The 16819-nt window shown below is 42.8% G+C and overlaps 1 protein-coding gene across 4 annotated transcripts in view; it reads left to right on the top strand.

Annotated features, from left to right (window-relative positions):
* LOC126183905 (AMP deaminase 2) overlaps positions 1 to 16819 on the top strand; it is a 450522-nt gene that overhangs the window by 417994 nt on the left and 15709 nt on the right. For all 4 annotated transcript variants that reach the window (XM_049926251.1, XM_049926258.1, XM_049926265.1 and 1 more), the window contains one exon: positions 8981 to 9154. In XM_049926251.1, coding sequence (XP_049782208.1) covers positions 8981 to 9154 — 174 coding nt within the window. The remainder of the gene's footprint in view (positions 1 to 8980; positions 9155 to 16819) is intronic.

Below are 16819 nucleotides of genomic sequence, written 5' to 3' on the forward strand. Positions count from 1 at the left end.
TCGTCTGCTGCCTTCACCACTTCATCCCTCAGAGCTACCCATTCTTCTTCTACTGTATTTCTTTCCCCCATTCCTGTCAATTGTTCCCTAATGCTCTCCCTGAAACTCTCTACAACCTCTGGTTCTTTGAGTTTATCCAGGTCCCATCTCCTTAAATTCCCACCTTTTTGCAGTTTCTTCAGTTTTAATCTGCAGTTCATAACCAATAGATTGTGGTCAGAATCTACATCTGCCCCAGGAAATGTCTTACAATTTAAAACCTGGTTCCTAAATCTCTGTCTTACCATTATATAATCTATCTGAAACCTGTCTGTATCTCCAGGCTTCTTCCATGTATACAGCCTCCTTTCATGATTCTTGAACCAAGTGTTAGCTATGATTAAGTTATGCTCTGTGCAAAATTCTACAAGGCGACTTCCTCTTTCATTCCTTCCCCCCAATCCATATTCACCTACTATGTTTCCTTCTCTCCCTTTTCCTACTGACGAATTCCAGTCACCCATGACTATTAAATTTTCGTCTCCCTTCACTACCTGAATAATTTCTTTTATCTCGTCATACATTTCATCTATTTCTTCATCATCTGCAGAGCTAGTTGGCATATAAACTTTTACTACTGTAGTAGGCATGGGCTTTGTGTCTATCTTGGCCACAATAATGCGTTCACTATGCTGTTTGTAGTAGCTAACCCGCACTCCTATTTTTTTATTCATTATTAAACCTACTCCTGCATTTCCCCTATTTGATTTTGTATTTATAACCCTGTAATCACCTGACCAAAAGTCTTGTTCCTCCTGCCACCGAACTTCACTAATTCCCACTATATCTAACTTTAACCTATCCATCTCCCTTTTTAAATTTTCTAACCTACCTGCCCGATTAAGTGATCTGACATTCCACGCTCCGATCCGTAGAACGCCAGTTTTCTTTCTCCTGATAACGATGTCCTCTTGAGTAGTCCCCGCCCGGAGATCCGAATGGGGGACTATTTTACCTCCGGAATATTTTACCCAAGAGGACGCCATCATCATTTAATCATACAGTAGAGCTGCATGTCCTCGGGAAAAATTACGGCTGTCTTCAATCCACATTAAACCCTCAGTTATGTAAACAATTTGGAGAGTGTCAAGCTTGATTTAGAAGGAACAGATCCTGTCCACAGAAAAATTTAAATCTTAAACAAATAATTATGTATACTGAAATATCAAATAAAAATGTAGTGCTAATATTTGTTGATTTTCAAAAGGCTTAAGATTAGACAGATAGAAACTCTCTCCTCAAAACCTTGAAGGAATTTGCAATAGATAGGAAAAATTTGGAAATAACTAAAGAAAGTCTTACCAACAGAGTATCTGAAGGTAAAAACAACTTCTAGTCCCTTCCAAACTGTATCAGGGATCAGACAAGCAGATTCAATTGTGTGATGGAAAAAGTTATAAGAGAATGGATAATAGAAGAACAAAAACAAGAAATTAATAACCAAGGAAAGCTTGGTAGACTGAAAGAAGCAATAAATTGTTTGGTCTTTGCAGGCAATCTTGTGATAATAGATGGAACTTCACGGGATACAAAGAAAAGACTAGAACTTCTGAAGGAGGCAATTGAAAAGGCTGTAACCTCCCCACAAAAATTTCAAAGGACAATTATTTAATATAAATGGAGCCAAGTGTAACCTCCCCGGAGAATTTTGAAAGACAATATTTAAATGTTAACGAGAATAGAACCTATTGTAACCTACCAGTAAATAAAATAATTTATTGACAATGACAATTAAATGAGAACTAGCAATCTGACCCATGTTTAACCTCCCACAAAAGAGAAAGTCAATTCAATAAAAAATGAAATCTCAGTGACAATGAAAACGCAAATAGACCGAAATGTCGATCTTTAGGCCCTGACTAAACTCAAATTCTTATCTCAGTAAAACTGCAACTGCTCTTATTTTTCGCCATAGTTTGGAGGAAATGCATCGCAAATATATATATATATATATATATATATATATATATATATATATATATATATATATATATATACCTAAAAACAAAGATGATGTGACTTACCAAATGAAAGTGCTGGCAGGTCGACAGACACACAAACGAACACAAACATACACACAAAAATCAAGCTTTCGCAACAAACTGTTGCCTCATCAGGAAAGAGGGAAGGAGAGGGAAAGACTGTGCTATTTCCTCAGATTTGACTACTTCTAGGAGTTTGTTTTTAGGTATATTTTTCCCTCGTGGAATGTTTCCTTCTATTTTTTATGTATATATATATATATATATATATATATATATATATATATATATATATATATATATATATATATAAAAAGAAAGATGATGAGACTTACCAAACAAAAGCGCTGGCAGGTCGATAGACACACAAACGAACACAAACATACACACAAAACCTAGCTTTCGCAACCAACGGTTGCCTCGTCAGGAAAGAGGGAAGGGGAAGGAAAGACAAAAGGATATGGGTTTTAAGGGAGAGGGTAAGGAGTCATTCCAATCCCGGGAGCGGAAAGACTTACCTTAGGGGGAAAAAAGGACAGGTATACACTCGCACACACACACATATCCATCCATACATACAAGACACAAGCAGACATTTGTAAAGGCAAAGAGTTTGAGCAGAGATGTCAGTCGGGACGGAAGTATAGAGGCAAAGATGATGTTGAAAGACAGGTGAGGTATGAGCGGCGGCAGATTGAAATTAGGAATTAGCGGAGATTGAGGCCTGGCGGATAGCGAGAAGAGAGGATATGCTGAAGGGCAAGTTCCCATCTCCGGAGTTCTGACAGGTTGGTGTTAGTGGGAAGTATCCAGATAACCCGGACGGTGTAACACTGTGCCAAGATGTGCTGGCCGTGCACCAAGGCATGTTTAGCCACAGGGTGATCCTCATTACCAACAAACACTGTCTGCCTGTGTCCATTCATGCGAATGGACAGTTTGTTGCTGGTCATTCCCACATAGAACGCTTCACAGTGTAGGCAGGTCAGTTGGTAAATCACGTGGGTGCTTTCACACGTGGCTCTGCCTTTGATCGTGTACACCTTCCGGGTTACAGGACTGGAATAGGTGGTGGTGGGAGGGTGCATGGGACAGGTTTTACACCGGGGACGGTTACAGGGGTAGGAGCCAGAGGGTAGGGAAGGTGGTTTGGGGATTTCATAGGGATGAACTAAGAGGTTACGAAGGTTGGGTGGACGGCGGAAAGACACTCTTGGTGGAGTGGGGAGGATTTCATGAAGGATGGATCTCATTTCAGGGCAGGATTTGAGGAAGTCGTATCCCTGCTGGAGAGCCACATTCAGAATCTGATCCAGTCCCGGAAAGTATCCTGTCACAAGTGGGGCACTTTTGGGGTTCTTCTGTGGAGGGTTCCGGGTTTGAGGAGATGAGGAAGTGGCTCTGGTTATTTGCTTCTGTACAAGGTCAGGAGGGTAGTTACGGGATGCAAAAGCTGTTTTCAGGTTGTTGGTGTAATGGTTCAAGGATTCCGGACTGGAGCAGATTCGTTTGCCACGAAGACCTAGGCTGTAGGGAAGGGACCGTTTGATGTGGAATGGGTGGCAGCTGTCGTAATGGAGGTACTGTTGCTTGTTGGTGGGTTTGATGTGGACGGACGTGTGAAGCTGGCCATTGGACAGGTGGAGGTCAACGTCAAGGAAAGTGGCATGGGATTTAGAGTAGGACCAGGTGAATCCGATGGAACCAAAGGAGTTGAGGTTGGAGAGGAAATTCTGGAGTTCTTCTTCACTGTGAGACCAGATCATGAAAATGTCATCAATAAATCTGTACCAAACTTTGGGTTGGCAGGCCTGGGTAACCAAGAAGGCTTCCTCTAAGCGACCCATGAATAGGTTGGCGTACGAGGGGGCCATCCTGGTACCCATGGCTGTTCCCTTTAATTGTTGGTATGTCTGGCCTTCAAAAGTGAAGAAGTTGTGGGTCAGGATGAAGCTGGCTAAGGTAATGAGGAAAGAGGTTTTAGGTAGGGCGGCAGGTGATCGGCGTGAAAGGAAGTGCTCCATCGCAGCGAGGCCCTGGACATGTGGAATATTTGTGTATAAGGAAGTGGCATCAATGGTTACAAGGATGGTTTCCGGGGGTAACAGACTGGGTAGGGATTCCAGGCATTCGAGAAAGTGGTTGGTGTCTTTGATGAAGGATGGGAGACTGCATGTAATGGGTTGAAGGTGTTGATCTACGTAGGCAGAGATGCGTTCTGTGGGGGCTTGGTAACCAGCTACAATGGGACGGCCGGGATGATTGGGTTTGTGAATTTTGGGAAGAAGGTAGAAGGTAGGGGTGCGGGGTGTTGGTGGAGTCAGGAGGTTGATGGAGTCAGGTGAAAGGTTTTGTAGGGGGCCTAAGGTTCTAAGGATTCCTTGAAGCTCCGCCTGGACATCAGGAATGGGATTACCATGGCAAACTTTGTAAGTGGTGTTGTCTGAAAGCTGACGCAGTCCCTCAGCCACATACTCCCGACGATCAAGTACCACAGTCGTGGAACCCTTGTCCGCCGGAAGAATGACAATGGATTGGTCAGCCTTCAGATCACGCATAGCTTGGGCTTCAGCAGTGGTGATGTTGGGAGTAGGATTGAGGTTTTTTAAGAAGGATTGAGAGGCAAGGCTGGAAGTCAGAAATTCCTGGAAGGTTTGGAGAGGGTGATTTTGAGGAAGAGGAGATGGGTCCCGCTGTGACGGAGGACGGAACTGTTCCAGGCATGGTTCAATTTGGATAGTATCTTGGGGAGTTGGATCATTAGGAGTAGGATTAGGATCATTTTTCTTCGTGGCAAAGTGATATTTCCAGCAGAGAGTACGGGTGTAGGACAGTAAATCTTTGACAAGGGCTGTTTGATTAAATCTGGGAGTGGGGCTGAAGGTGAGGCCTTTGGATAGGACAGAGGTTTCGGATTGGGAGAGAGGTTTGGAGGAGAGGTTAACTACTGAATTGGGGTGTTGTGGTTCCAGAGTGTGCTGATTGGAATTTTGAGGTTTTGGAGGGAGTGGAGCTGGAAGTGGGAGATTGAGTAGATGGGAGAGACTGGGTTTGTGTGCAATGAGAGGAGGTTGAGGTTTGCTGGAAAGGTTGTGAAGGGTGAGTGAGTTGCCTTTCTGGAGGTGGGAAACCAGGAGATTGGATAGTTTTTTAAGGTGGAGGGTGGCATGCTTTTCTAATTTGCGGTTGGCCTGTAGGAGGATGCTCTGAACAACCGGTGTGGATGTGGGAGAGGAAAGATTGAGTCCTTTTATTAGGGACAGGAGTTGATGGGTGTGTTGATTGGCTGAGTGGATGTGTAGGTGAAGGATTAGGTGGGTGAGGGCAATGGATTGTTCGGTTTGGAACTGGTATAGGGACTGATGGAAAGAAGGGTTGCAGCCAGAGATGGGAACTTTAAGTGTGAGGCCTTTGGGGGTGATGCCAAATGTCAGACAAGCCTGAGAAAATAAAATATGGGAGTGTAATCTGGCTAGGGCGAAGGCATGTTTGCGGAGGGAATGTAAATAAAACTTAATGGGGTCGTTGTGGAGGTGTTGTGAGGGTGACATGGTACTAGAAGGTGGAAAGTGGAACACGAGGCTGAAATGAAAATGAAAATAAATATAAAAATATATGGGGAGAGATAAAGGTAAAACTAGAAAGCAAATGGAGATCTGATGTGAAAAAAGGCGAAAAAGGGTTGGTTAGAGCTGGGCTATGTTGATCCTGTGGTGAACTTGTGTAGGTAGAAATGTATATATATATATATTTTTTTTTTTTTTTTAATTTAAGGGAAACTTTTCTTTAAGGAAATGCAAGGGAAATGTTATTTCAAAAAGGATTGTTTGTTAAAATGGTTGGTTTGAAAACAGAATTATTATTGGGGCGATTCTTGAACAAATTAATTACACTTAAGATCCATTACAATACATTATTAGCTGAGCGCAAAGCTGCTTCATTACCTTTTTTAAAAAATATACCTTGTCCTGAATCTTGACCAGAATGCCATGTCGACGCACGCCGACTCGTCACACAACAGCTAACTCGCAACTGCAACTACCGACTCCCTACATGCAACCGCTAACTCGCAACAACTGAACTATCTCGCGCGCTATTACTCTCTCGCAACTGAGCTGACTACATGCTCTCTGGTCAGAGATTCTGTGGCTCGCTATCGCTGCCTATGAAACGTATGTGTTTCAAGGCACATCCACAAACATTCTTTGAAAGTGCAGAATAGATCACCAATGAATGGAATTCACCAATAATTTTAGAAACCAAGTCTGGTAACATCAAGAAAACAGATAACTTTAAATATCTGGGTGAAAATATAAGTATAAAAAGTGAAAAAGAAGCAATTAAAATCAGAACTGAAAAAATGGAGAGAGTATATATGAAGGTGAAAAAATATTTTTCTAAAGGTGACAAATTAAGACAATGTAACACAGCTGTAAACCCAAAAGCCCACTGTGGATTGGAAACATTACTTTCATTTAGATGTAAAATGGCATTGAAAGATTTGGAAAAGATAGAAAGAAGAATTTTGAGAAAAACTTTAGGTCCAATCAAGAACAAAGAAGGCAATTGGGTTTTGAGACAATGTAAGGAAATGTACTCATTGGCCCTTTAATAACAGATAATACCAGGAAAAGTTGTTACACATAATGTAAACGTAGAGAGACTGAAAGTAGGCAGATTAACAAAGAAGATCCAAATACTAAATAGGAAAAATACAAAGAAAATGGGTTGGGAGGGAAAACAAAAAAACACTTAGAAGAAATACAGCTTGAACAGGAGACCTTACTGTACAGAGGCAATATAGACTAGAAATAAAAAAATTCAAACGTTTTCAGGAAGGTAAAACAAACAGAGTAAAAACAGGAGTCAAATGGTCTGGTGAGAGGAAAAGAGCTCTTTCTGAGAATATGAAAGAGTTTTGGAGAAGGATGAAGAAAAAGAGAAATGTATGGTTAACCTAATGTGGCCCTTTGTCGGCCTGAAATGAAGTAAAATTGTTACTCCTCACTGTGCTATTTCCTCAGATTTGACTACTTCTAGGAGTCAACAACAATGATGTGGCAAAACATAAGAAAGGCATTTGGGCTTTTACAAATATACACTTGTTTAGAGGGAGTACTTTTAAAACTGTAATATGTGTTGTTTCATTAAGTGCAGTTGCTCAAGAAATGTGTGAATTTCAACCATGATTCTCTTTTGAAACCAAAAAGATGAATGCCTAGAGAATGAGTTGAATAACATTCAATCCAATATTTTTCTAAGGACATCAGAATCATTTCGCAGTCTCTTTATAGGTAAAAACCTGTTGAGCAAATTGTATTAATTTATGCTACAAGAATTGATAGTAAAAATTTAAAAGCTCACCATTACTTTACTGCTTTTTGCATTGACTTCATCTGTTGTTAGCAATTTTCAGCAATACTACTAGAGATTAAAATGTTTCATTCATAGGAAGTACACTATCATTTACAATGTATGTCTGTTCATCAGTAAGAAGTGTGTTTATTCCAGCAAATTATTACATCAGGATTTTTTTCTGCTCATAGTTGCAAGATAATTCTTATAAATTTACCAACTAGATTCTTGAGGATCCATGTATGACAATATTTCTGCCCTTATAAAACATACTGCATGTAATAGTTGGTGAATTGCAATGTTGTGGTGATATCAATCAAGTTAGAGCATTATGATGGAAACAAAAGTTTACTGGTTATTGTGTTTTGTGTAGTAAACCGGGGCCCCAGAAATGATGCAAGGGCTGTAGCCGTCAGTGGTTCACAACCCAACAACAGGCCACAGCAGCCCACCGATTTCTCTACCACCCCACACCGAACCCAGGGTTATTGTGTGGTTCAGCCCCCAGTGGACCCCCCACCGGGAATGTCTCATGCCAGATGAGTGAAACCCCAAATGTTTGCATGGTAGAGCAATGATGGTGTACATGTACATGGAGACAGTGTTCACGCAGTATTCCCTGACATAGTGTAACTGAGGCAGAATAAGGGAAACCAGCCTGAATTTGCCGAGGTAGGTGGAAAACCAACTTAAAAACCATCCACAGGCTGACTGGCACACCAGACCTTGACACTAATCCACTGGGTGGATTCGTGTCAGAGACTGGCATGCCTTTCTGCTTGGGAAGCACCGTGTTAAGACTGCGTGGCTAGCCGGGTGGGCTTTACTAGCTATGGTCACATCTGGTTACAGTCCTGAGCAGCTGCATTGCAATGAATCTGACTGCCTGAATCTGACTGATCCTCCTATGTTGCTGCCTTGTATCTGTTGTAGAGATATCTATGTTATTTGCAACTGGAAGCACCTCAAACCATACATAGATAAAATCAAAGAAGCATTTGAGCTGAATGAACGTGCCTCTGCCCAAACTCTCTGCTATCTAGTAAGTGATATCATACATGTATCAGCGGATTTTCAGTGAGGTACTCAATTTATAAGTTACTATGGGTGGAGTCAATATTTATGTTGCTTTTGTAATGTGTTGTTTGTGATGACACCAACAAACATTGAATACAGTTATCATGGCAAAAGCTGAGAATTCGGTGATAATTTTTTTTTTTTTTTTTTTTTTTTTTCTGTTAGTAACATGGGAAAGGTGCCTTGTAACTTTTAATGAGTACTGGCCAGCCTCTCCTCTCTCTCTCTCTCTCTCTCTCTCTCTCTCTCTCTCTCTCTCTCTCTCTCTCTTTGGGATTTCAACATGTCATAAAGAGAAATGTGTAATATTCAATACCCTCACCATAAATAGTGAACCATGATCAGTAATCATTATAGTGACTCAACAAGTTATCATATGTTGAGGCATCCTGACAATAAATGCTCCAAAAGTCTTTATTGGTGTAGTGATTTCACTAATAATAACTGGCTTAATCTGTAAGTGAGTCAAACCTGCCTCACTACTTTGTGATGTACTTCGTAATTATTGATTTTTTTTTTTTTAACAGGTTCCAGTGCTCCAGTATTTGTACTACTTAGCACAAATTGGAATAGCCATGTCACCTCTGAGCAACAATTCACTTTTTCTCAACTACCATCGAAATCCGTTGCCTGAATACTTGGCACGTGGATTATGTGTAAGCCTATCCACTGATGACCCCCTGCAGTTTCATTTCACCAAGGTAAGATAAAGGAATAAGATTGTGATTGGGAATCAGTATTTCTTTTAATGATCAAGTTAAAACCTACTGCAGCTACTTATTCACCTATCACTCTTCCCCTCCCTCTCCCTCTAACCCTCCCTCTTCCCCTTTCCCCAGCTCACACCTTCCCCCTCCATACCTTCCTCTCAGTACCCCACCCTCACCCCCACTCAGTGCCTTCCCTCCACCGCCTCTTTCTCTCCATCTGGCGCGCACGCGCAGGTGTGTGTGTGTGTGGGGGGGGGGGGGGGGTGCGCATGCTTGCACGTGCGTGTGAAGTAGTTGTATCTATTGACCCTTGTCTCTTTGATATAGTTAATGGGACCAACTGATGCTTCCCGACTGCTTGATATGTCCAGGTTTTTCCATTATTTCCACAGCACTGAGCTGAAAAGTGAACTGTATATGGTTTCTAAGCAGTGAATAAGAAAAAGCTCTCTCCTTTCATTTGATGCCAATAAAAACGTAAAATTGGATTTCATAGACATATGTTGTTTCATTGGTCCTCCTGGTGCAGTATGTGTGTGGGTGTTCCAGGCACTGTGAAAATATAACCCATTTTTGTCCCCTCTTTAAACTTACTGTGACAGTTATTCTTCTACACTTTTTTTTTTCTTCTCCATAACCCTACTTGTTGTGGATTTGTCTGTAGGAGGAGTATCTGATGTCCGAGATCGGTATTGATGTCTGGATGATGTTTTAATCTGAAAAACCAGTCTCGGCCTGATTTCAATGTCTCATATTGATTTGAGGAACTCTTAGTTGGTTACTAGCACAATTGTACACCCTCGCCCCCTCCCCTGCCATGGGGCTCACCAATCTTTGGCGAGTTCATGCTTGGCTACCAAGGAGCCCCAGCCTTTGTATCATCTTTCCTGTTCTGTGCTGCATGTCTGTCCTCTTGCTATTCTTTCTTCCCTCCCTTGGGGAACACATCTGGGATGTTTTTGGGAATATGTTCTGCATTTTTAGTAGCCTTACATCAGAACAGTCCCTCCAATTTCTTCATTCTTTTTTCCTTTCTTCATTCTACTTTTCCTGTCTTCCCTCCACTTCAGCATTTGAGGTTCCCCTATTCCTCTTGCTCCCTGTGCACTCCTAAAGGCCAGCTCATGCACCTGATGCATTAGAGGTGACTGGGTAATGTGTAATTCCCAGCCCCGGGTCAACAGGTAGGGTTTGCACATACCCCCAGGCTCAGGGAGGGGTGATTGCCTGAGCTGCTACCTTCCTAAATTGATGATTGGTCCCTGTGTAAGGTGTTCATGAGGTATGACCTGAGGTGTGAACAGTTACTTAAGACAGGTGCGCCCCCTTCTGAGGGGGGGGGGGGGGGGGGGGGGAGGGCAGTTGGACAGAGCATGCCATCGGAGACACTGGCAATCATGGGGGGGTTTCTCGCAATGAGCCAAGCATCTTCTTCACAATCTACACACATTAAATGTAAACGGAATGAGACTAATGATTCAAAGACCCTCCCAGCTGCATCATAGTTCCTCATGGTTTCACATACTGAAGACGGTCAATCCTTTGTTATGGTAAATCCATTTCTCTTTCAGAAAGGTGTTCATGCAATTGCCAGCCCTGTGAAATCCTGCTCTCATTTATGCATTGGCACTTTGCTTTTGGAGATTACTTCTGATTGGCACTTACTGAAGACGGTCAATCCTTTGTTGTGATAAATCCATTTATGTTTCAGAAAGGTGTTCATGCAATTGCCAGCCCCGTAAAATCCTGCTCTCATTTATGCATTGGCGCTTTGCTTTTGGAGATTACTTCTGATTCTCAAGCTTGCAGCTTCACTCCTCCAATGCTATCCTGTACTTAACATGGTGTTCTTTACACCAGGCTGCTTGATTGTCTGACAGAGGCAAAAATTCATATTTTCCTCTGATCAGGGTGTCATTCCAGTCCATCGGGCGTTAAAAAAGATCGATGCATCCTTAGTGCCGACACACACTCTTTTTCGCATGTTGGATCATCAAAGATCAAAGCAGGCTATAAAATTATCTGACCATACATTCTGAACCTGATGTGCTGCTACTGTGACATTGTTACATCCACACTCAAATGTTCTGTTGACACTCTGCCAAATGTGTAACCGGTGGTAGGGATGCTCACAAGGACAATTGTCTGCCTCCTTCTTCTCGCTGTATCAATTTGCAATGCTAACCATGCAGCATCCTGCAGAGATTGTCCCATATATCTTGATGAGTGGGCCCTCCAGGAGATCTGGGTGAAGGAAAAAGTTCCTTACACTGTCACTCACAACTTTCTGGCCAGTCGGAAACCCTTTGTTTTACCATCTGGCACCTACAGTACCGTTCTTGCTACATCTCGCTCCACAAAGGACATGTCCATGCAGACATGCAACCTCAAATTAAGCATCACAGTTGTAAAATTGCCCAGTGTCACAGTAGCATTCCCATCTCCTCCTCCTCTGGCAGTGCAACAAACCACCAAACTTTCACCTCATGGGGCAAAGTCACCTGCTACCCGACTGGCAGGCTGGAAAGGGCAGAAGGAATACTCTCACAAAGACTTTCTATATCCTTCCAGCCAACAAACATCTGAATCACCATCTGCCAACTACAAAGACTCCAAGAAATCAAACAAAGATAAATGGTCTTCTCCTTTGCTAATTCGGAGATCCTCTTCAACGGTGTTGCCACATGGTACCCTCATCCGGCTGACTGTTTTTCTGCCTTGGACTCCACAGACCAACAGAGGGAGAATGCTGAGCCTCTTTAGATCTTGTGGAGCAGTATCTTCCAGCGTCTGTGCCCTATAGCAGATAGTCATCGGAGACTGGCACTTAGGAGCTGCCGAAGTGATGCCCCTTCATTTTTCCTTCCTCTGCTTTCCTCCTCATGACTCTCCTCCAATGAAACATTTGCTGAGTTAGATCCCACCAGGCAGAATTACAGCTGCTCTTGGAATTGCAGCATCTCTGCTTCCAAGAAACAAAATTGCATCTTTATGACTGCTTTGACCTCTCACACTTCTTTCTGCTCCACTTTGACCTTCCTCCTGAGGACGGCATTCCATATAATGGGGAAATTGTGCTGCTCATCTGGTATGACATTTGTAGTCAAACCATCTTCCTGACTACCCACCTTCAGACTGTTACAGTCCACATTTTCCTTCCTCACTTCACCTTTTCCCTTCGTATCATTTACACCTCCCTTTTGCTGCTCGGTGACTTTAATGTGCACCATCCCCTTTGGGGCTCTCCCAGAAGCTGTCAGAGGTGTGCCCTCTTGGCTACCTGAGGTTAACTTAACCTCATTTGTCTTAACACAGATCATGTTCCTTTCAGACTCCATGTACACCTGTTCCCATTCAGACCTCTCCTTCTGCACTGCCCAGCTTGCCTGAAATCTAGAGTGGTCCATTCTCTCTGACACGTACTTCAGTGAACGTATTCCGTGTACTATCCGTCTGCTGACTCCTACCCCACTTCCATGCACAACCAAATGGCAGCTTTCTAAAGCCAACTGGAGGCTTTACTCCCAACCTTCAAGGAACAAGATTTCCCCAGTTATGATGACCAGGTGGAATATCGCACAAATGTTATCACTACCACTGCAGAATGTTCCATCCCTTGCACTTCCTCTTTACAATGCTATGTTCCAGCCCCTTTGTGGACTGAGGCATGGTGTGATACAATTCATACATGGAATCATCCTACGATGGAAAACTGTATTCTTCATAAACAGTTGTGTGCACAGTGTCATTGCATTCTTCGGGATAGCAGAAAAGCTAGCTGGATTTCATTTACTAGTTATTTTTACTGTTCCACTTCCACCAATGTCCATTCCCAAATTTTCGGCCTGACCATAGCAGATTATGTCATAGTGTAGCGTATTGCTATCTCCAACACCTTGGGCCACTATTTTGCAGAGATTTTGAGCCCCACCCACTATCGCCCTACCTTCCTCCATTGGAAATGAGTGGAGGTGGCTCAGGTAATACCCTGGTCTTCTCAGAATCATGAGTGCTTCAATGCAACTTTTACTATGAGGAAGCTAGACCATGCTCTCACTTCCTCCCAGTCCTCCTCCCAGGGCTGAACAGTGTTGACATTAAGATGAGCCACTGTTGAACCAATACCTAATCCGGTAAGGATAATAACCTTCCTTTTAGCTACCACCCCATTTCTCTCACCATATGTATTTGCAAGGTGATGGAACATATGACTCATGGTATGGAGGCTTGATTCTCACAATTTACTAACCACTGCTCAATGTGGATTTTGAGCATACCATTCTGCAGCTGGTCATCTCATCACGTTGTTAACCCTTGTTATGAATGGTGTTTTGTGGAAATACAAGACTGTGACCACGTTTTTTGATTTGGAGGAAGCCTACGTCACATTCTGGAGAACTGGTATCCCCTGTACTATCTACACACGGGACTATAGAGGTCGCCTGCCCTGTTTCCTTTGGGAATTTTTAAAATGCAGAGTTTTCAAGGTATGTCTGGGTATTGCCTTATCAGACATCTTTATTCAGGAAAATGCTGTGCCTCGGAGTTCTGTCCTGTGCATCATCCTCTTCGCTATCATCATAAACCTTATAATGTCCTGTCTCCTGCCGGGCATATCTGGCTCCCTTTTTGTCAATGATTTTGCAATCAATTGCAGTTCTCCACAGACTTTCTATTTGAGCTGCATCTTCAGCATTGTCTTCATCATCTTTACTCGTGGAGCATCGACAATGGCTTTCGCTCTTCCACTGACAAAACCATTTGTATGAATTTCTGATGGCACATTGGGTATCTTCCACCATCTTTACATCTTGCACCTGTTGCTCTTCTGTTCATTGAAACTACAAAATTCCTTGGGCTCATGCTTAGTAGGAAACTTCCTTGGTCCTCCCTCATGTCTTACCTAGCCACCCACAATGCCCAGTCCCTCAGTGTCCTATGTGTCCTCAATGGTACTTCCTGGGGAGGAGATCAGGTCACCCTCCTCCATTTGTACTGATCTCTTGTCCATTCAAAACTAGACTCTGGGTGTTTCATTTATGCATCTGCACATCTTTCCATCTTATGTTGCCTCAATTCAATCCACCATCATGGCATGGGTTTGGCCATTGGTGCCTTTTACACTAGCCCGATTGGAAGTCTGTGCAGAGGCTGCCAAACTATTACTGTCATACCAACATGATATGCTCCTCAACAGATACCCATGCCATTTGTCCGCTGTGCCTGGCCACACATACTATGCCTCCTTCTTCAATGACTCCTTTGACTGCTAGTACAGGGTGCATCCTTCTTCTCTGTTACCTCCTGCAGCTCACTTTCAGCTACTGCTCCGGCAGCTTAACTTCACACTATCTGCCATTTTCCTAATGGATGTGAACCCTTCACCATCTTGGCATTGTGCGGTGGACCACATTCACCTTGGACTGCATTCGCTTCCTATGGACACTACTCCAGACTCACTCTATTGCCGTAAGTTTCTTGACATTCACGCGGAACTTTGCAATAGTACCTTTGTGTACATTGATGTCTCTCAGACTGACCATGGTGTCGGAAGTGGCTTCATCATTGGCATCAACGATTTTGAGGTGCATTCAAGTTCTAAGGCCTCCGATTTTTTTTTCTAATTAACTACTCACCTGAAATCGATGAAACTGGTGTTACTTCTCGACGTAATCGCCCTGCAGACATACACATTTTTCACAACACTGACACCATGATTCCATGGCAGCGGCGAAGGCTTCTTTAGGAGTCTGTTTTGACTAGTGGAAAATCGCTGAGGCAATAGCAGCACGGCTGGTGAATGTGCGGCCACAGAGAGTGTCTTTCATTATTGGAAAAAACCAAAAGTCACAAGGAACCAGGTCAGGTGAGTAGGGAGCATGAGGAATCACTTCAAAGTTGTTATCACGAAGAAACTGTTGTGTAACCTTAGCTCGATGTGCGGGTGCGTTGTCTTGGTGAAACATCACATGCGCAGCCCTTCCCGGATGTTTTTGTTGCAGTGCAGGAAGGAATTTGTTCTTCAAAACATTTTCGTAGGATGCACCTGTTACCGTAGTGCCCTTTGGAACGCAATGGGTAAGGATTACGCCTTCGCTGTCCCAGAACATGGACACCATCATTTTTTCAGCACTGGCGGTTACCTGAAATTTTTTTGGTGGCGGTGAATCTGTGTGCTTCCATTGAGCTGACTGGCACTTTGTTTCTGGATTGAAAAATGGCATCCACGTCTCATCCATTGTCACAACCGACGAAAAGGAAGTCCCATTCATGCTGATTGCACACTGTTCAACTAAGGAAAACGTTGCCATTTTAAGTATTTAAAATAGTTCTCATTCTCGCCGCTGATGGTAAAATTCCATCTGCCGTACGGTGCTGCCATCTCTGGGACATATTGACAATGAACGTGGCCTCATTTTAAAACAATGCGCATGTTTCTATCTCTTTCCAGTCGGGAGAAAAAAAATCGGAGGCCTTAGAACTTGAATGCACCTCATACACTGTCCATCCCTTGGTGCAACAGATTCAGGAAAGCTTTCACTTGCTACTCTTGATGGATCCACTGTGATGTTTATGTGGATCCCTGGTCATGTTGGTCTGATGGGAAATGAGGGCGCTGACACTGCTGCCAAGGCTGCAGACCTCCAACCTCGGCCCCCTATCTCTTCCATTTCCTCCGATGATCTCTGTGTTGCTGTCTGCCAGCAAATGGTGTCACTTTGGCATCACCACTGGTCTTGCATTCATGGGAACAAGCCCCAGGGAATTAAACCTCTCCCAGCAGTGTGACCAACCTCTTATCAGCCCTCTCGCTTCGAGGAGATCATTTTAGCTAGGTTGTGTATTGGGCACTGTCTTTTTAGCCATCACCATTTGTTAAGTGGTTATCACCTACCACTTTGTGCTTGTTGTCCTCAACCTGTGACAGTTCACCATTTCCTGATGGAATGCCCTTTTTTTTATTTAACCACTTATGTTCTCATTTATCTTTGCCATCTGAGTTGTTGATTGTTTTAGCCAAGGACACACTGGCTGTTGATGGAATTTTAATTTTTATTCACTGTAGCAATAGAGAAAGGACATTTAATCTTTAGCTCAGGACCTGCATTGTCTCTATGACATATTTTATGGATCTTTTTTCAAGTCCCTGTTTTTAGCTGTCTTTTCCTTCCGTTGATTGTGCTTAATGTGTAGTCGCTGTTAACTGCTTTTCTGTCTTTGTGTTCTACAGTTCTGACATGGGCTCATATGGCATTAGTTGTTTTTACACTCTAAAACAAAATGAACAACAAACAAAAGTACAATTGTACAAATATCTACGCATATGTACTTCATACTATTGCCACTTACATTATAAGTAACTATATGTGTAAACTCTAGCTTTTGTCCTATACTTCTGTAGTATGATTACTCAAGCTTGTTTTTTTACTTATCTATCTATCTATATATCTATATAATAGAGGGAAACATTCCATGTGGGAAAAATATATCTAAAAACAAAGATGATGTGACTTACCAAACGAAAGCGCTGGCACGTCGATAGACACACAAACATACACACAAAATTCTAGCTTTCGCAACCAACGTTTGCTTCATCAGGAAAGAGGGAAGGAGAGGGAAAGATGAAAGGATGTGGGTTTTAAGGGAGAGGGTAAG

This window comes from Schistocerca cancellata, chromosome 1 (genome assembly GCF_023864275.1).
Source record: "Schistocerca cancellata isolate TAMUIC-IGC-003103 chromosome 1, iqSchCanc2.1, whole genome shotgun sequence".
Classification (NCBI taxonomy): Eukaryota; Metazoa; Arthropoda; class Insecta; order Orthoptera; family Acrididae; genus Schistocerca; species Schistocerca cancellata.